Genomic DNA, 4482 nt, shown 5'->3' on the forward strand with positions numbered 1-4482 from the left:
AATTTGCCAGGATAAGCAAACTACCAATAAAAGAGGTGGAGTTGGACTGCAGTAATGGAGGTATGGGGCCAAATGACTGATCTGTACACCTCCTATGGTGTTTTTATTAATGAACATTTGCCCAAAGAACACATATGAAAATAGAGTGAAAACAAACATATTTACATATTATTCTTTTTATATCATATGATCAAATTACATTGTGGACAGATACAGTGGCCTTTTTGAAAGAAAATAAGTGTCTAATCGCCAGTGCAGCAAAGTCTAGTAAAACTATTCTCGATATTCCATCATGCAACACCTAGGCATTACACAACTGATAATCCAGTAAACCCGTCGGTAAGATTGGTGTGCCAGCTCTTTCACCATTTGGTTTCTACAGTAACAGCTTGTAGCTGTACACAGACTGGTTGTTTGTAATTGTGTGTAGAAAAGGACCTTGTAGTAGGAAATACCAAAAAGCCCTGCAAGATGTACCAAGTAAAGAATTATTTTATTGGATTATTTTATTTTATTAAATATTCAAAAATAGGTGGGATTTGTTCTTTCAAAGTACAGTGGAGAATCAATAAGATGCCTAAATCTATCTATCTATCTATCAATATATGAAGGATCTCATTGGAAAGGATGCCAGAAGTTCACTAACCAGATTTCATCTTAAAGTAAATTTTCATTGACACATGGCATTACACTATTAAAAGGTTTTAGGACACCATATCAACATAGCTATGTATATTATATCCTTGTAGGAGGCAAATATTGAACTTCCTCTCTAGTGTTCTGCAGTTAGGATATGACTAGATTTTAAAAATTAGGGCTCATCTAAACATTGCATTACAGTTAAAGTTAATAAAGCACTTACCTGTCCTTTATGCTGCACATTGTGATGTTTTAGGTGGGGCTCTGGAATAGTCACAGAATCTGCGATTAGGACTCCCCAGCTTTCCACCATATTGTAAACCATTATAGCATAGCATGTGCCCTCCGTATCCACAAGCCCAAATGTACTAAATAGGTGGGGGGGGGATGAGAGGATAAGGTACAAAAATATCAAGATAAGAATTAATAGACAAAAGATAAAAACACAAAAACTAGACTTATATTCACCAGGATCCAGATATTTCACCACCAGTACTTTGTAAATGCAACTCCATATCCTCAGTCTGATAGCCAGCAACATACAACCCACTTATTCTGAGCCCAGGCCATCCTGGACCCAACAACCATATGACTGGACAGTGAAAAGTGTAAAAGAAGCTGCACATTGATCAGTTCATGTCTGTCACCCTGCTCCACCTTACCATCATCATGCTACTTGTCAGCACATTTACAGGTGCAAACTAATAATGCATTCATGATTACAGTGCTGCAATAATTGGTGTCTTTAAGCTATAATTTAAACGTTCAGCTTTTAGGGCAAACACTGCAGTCAGATAAAAGGTAACCACCTTAAACTGAACATAAAGGAGTAAGTAAAGTGTTAGAACTTTTCAACTTAATTGCTGTTTGCATTTACATTTTGGCAATTTTTCCTTATTTCTTGTGCATTGCTTGGGAGTCGGACAAAACGGTAAAATTCTCCCCACTTAGAATAAATTAGCTTAACCTAAATATACTCAATCTGGACAGTTGACCCATGTGCTTCATCCCAAAGCTTGTAATCATTGCAGAACAACATGTTTTGGCCACCCAGATCTTTGTTTTGGCCTCCTCACCTCCTGTCTATGAATGGATGCCAAAGCAATCTACTTAAATATTTATAAAATTTGAATGCCTCTCATTATAATATTGCTAATAGTGAGGTTTTTCCCTTACTTTCTGTCCAAACAATGGGTGTCAAACAGAACCGGAACAGAGGAATCTCCCCTATGGGAGAAAAAAAACGGCGTGGAATACTCCACAGAAAAAACTCCCACCACAAAGACACGGATATACGTTTTCAACTCTGTCCAACATTTAAAAAAAAAAAAAAAAAAAGGGGTTGGTAGAAGCCGGGCATTACAAAAACATTGTTGTTATAGGGGAGTCCACCATCAATGTGGTTTGTAGCTAGCTTCCAGAAAGCAAACTTTAGGTAAAACCAGAAGTCAATCATGATGAACCAAATTTTACAAGGAATCTTCAAGGGAAAGGACTGGAATAGTGACCATAGTTAACCTTACAAAAATGATCATTGCTGGTAGTCACACTGAAGTTCTTACTCCAACAAGTCATACAAGTGTGCAGTAGGTCAGGGAGTTGTTTCTTTAGCATAGCTTTCCATTATGTCAAGTCCTCAATGCCCTAAACATTGCTAAAAACCTGATGGTCCAAAATGGAATTGTGGCAGAGATACAAACTGTTCCAAAGTTTTACAAAATCCTATACTGCTTTTTGGCATTTTCCCAGATAGTGATTATCTAGCACAAGGTCATGTGTTTAGCATGAACAACATGCAATGGTTAGAAGACTGAAAACAGGAAAGAAATTATGCTTTAGTAAAAAATACAGAAGGAAAAGTCAGCAATATTCTGTATGTACATGAGGTTGGATGAAGATATACTCACAATGGCACTCTTTCCTCTGGCATCAGGCTGAATACAACCCTCCCAAGAACCACACAGCCGGGATTTTTTCCTGGCTGTAAAGCACTAAGTGTTTTTAGCTGCAGGGCTTCATAATGACCCAAAAGAACGGGACCTAAACTGGTCAACATGTTCTGGAGTCGCTTTCCACGTATCTTTCCCTGGTAAAATATTAAACAGTGAATGAAGCACACCAACAAATATTAACAAAAAACAAACAAACAAATGACAAGCAAAATGAGTTATTCACTAGACAGAGAGGGATTTTTAAGTTCACAGTGGCACCCCCTAAATAAAAGCCCTAAAATTGTCCTCCTCAAGAACAACACTTACAGCAAATAAATAGGGTAAGGATCAATCACATGGTAAAGTTTGAGTGACAATACCTTGTTGTTCAGTAGACCACAAAGTCGACCCAGATAATCAAGCAGCTGTTCTTCCCTCATTACAGGTTCAGTCCATGAAGGCTCCAAAGCAGCAGCTCGTGAAAAGCCATCCAGAGCTCCCTGGTAGTTCTCTTCATATTTACACAACTAACATGAAAGAATGCATCAAACAAAGGGTTATACAACAAAGCTCTACAACACAATCTGCTTTAATTTTTATATTCAACAATTGTCATTTAATAAAAGGTTTGAGAAGTGTGTTTAAAAAAAAAAACAAGGAAGGCAATAAGAATTCTGAGGACAAACTGTTCCAGTTTTTTTTTTAAAAGTTAATGAAGCCCTCATTGAAAAAATCCTTTCCTACTGTGCCACTGAAATAAGCAATACAGAAAACCCAACCATAAGATACAAGTGTACAACTATCTTTTCAGATGGGGGATTTTGAAGCTTGGGATTTGTAACCTGCTTATTTACAGGCTGGAAAGTAGATTTCAAGAACGCCAAGTTACCAGGATGACCAAGGGAAACTGGACAGTAGTGAAGCTTGGCAATATAATACCTGAATGAAAATCAAAAGAATTATATAGCCCCCAAACATATTTTGTAATATTTACCGTATGTAAATAATTAGTAGCAAGAATATCTCCATAATATCACTATACAAACAGGGAAAATAACTGCACATTTACATCACTTAACCTCTTACAGTTGCTCGGTTGAGGTGCAGATCTGGGTTACTGGAAGCAGTCTTGTCAACTCTCTCCTGCAGAAAAAATAAGTAAATAAAACAATATGTGTGAGTGGTTAAGGGAGAGAAGGGCCAAAAACGATCTACAACATTTATGCATGAATACCAAATTTTTTTGCTACTCTAGATATCCACCAAAACGTGACACTCTGATAGTGTGCAAACAGTGTGCAATTATTAACCCACTAATTGCTATTTCTGAAAAAATCTTTCCACCATTCAGTGTGCCAAAAAGATTTGCTGTAGCAGGATGAGTCACAATACCTATGTTATGTACTTACAAATTAACATGAACCTCAGTATTTGAAGGCAATTCTGGGCAGCCACATGCTTGTAGGTAAGCCAATACTAATAAAATTGACCAAAATATTAGAAGAATGCATACTAGACTAGTTTCTCATCTAAAAAAAAGCACTCTTTTAAAAATTCATTACCTGACTTAGAGATGCAGGTATGTCAAAGCAAAGGATGCCCATGTTGTTCACCCTACTGACCAGACCAGAGCTTCCCTGCAGGCTGCAGAGGAACATTATCATTTAGCTTATTCTGAGGGACTTCAAAGTAAACTTTAGTTTTTTTTAAGCAATCTACTTTTTAAAAGGAAGAAAAAGCTGGAAAGCTACTTGTTTAGATTTTCAAAACATTTACCGTATTTTTCGGACCATAAGACGCACTTTTTTTCCCCCTAAAGTGGGGGGAAAATCAGGGTGCGTCTTATGGTCCGAATGCATATTTTTTTACTTACCTGTATCCCCGCCGGTGCCCGCAGCCAGTGTCCTCCTCT

At 37.3% G+C, this 4482-nt stretch overlaps 1 protein-coding gene across 4 annotated transcripts in view; it reads right to left on the minus strand.

Annotated features, from left to right (window-relative positions):
* Window positions 1-4482, minus strand: part of TTC5 (tetratricopeptide repeat domain 5) — a 20326-nt gene that overhangs the window by 3670 nt on the left and 12174 nt on the right. For all 4 annotated transcript variants that reach the window (XM_072415144.1, XM_072415140.1, XM_072415142.1 and 1 more), the window contains exons 6-9: window positions 3657-3713; window positions 2951-3097; window positions 2547-2725; window positions 863-1007 (exon numbers count right to left, since the gene is read on the minus strand). In XM_072415144.1, coding sequence (XP_072271245.1) covers window positions 863-1007; window positions 2547-2725; window positions 2951-3097; window positions 3657-3713 — 528 coding nt within the window. The remainder of the gene's footprint in view (window positions 1-862; window positions 1008-2546; window positions 2726-2950; window positions 3098-3656; window positions 3714-4482) is intronic.

Source organism: Pyxicephalus adspersus, chromosome 6 (genome assembly GCF_032062135.1).
Source record: "Pyxicephalus adspersus chromosome 6, UCB_Pads_2.0, whole genome shotgun sequence".
Taxonomy (NCBI): domain Eukaryota; kingdom Metazoa; phylum Chordata; class Amphibia; order Anura; family Pyxicephalidae; genus Pyxicephalus; species Pyxicephalus adspersus.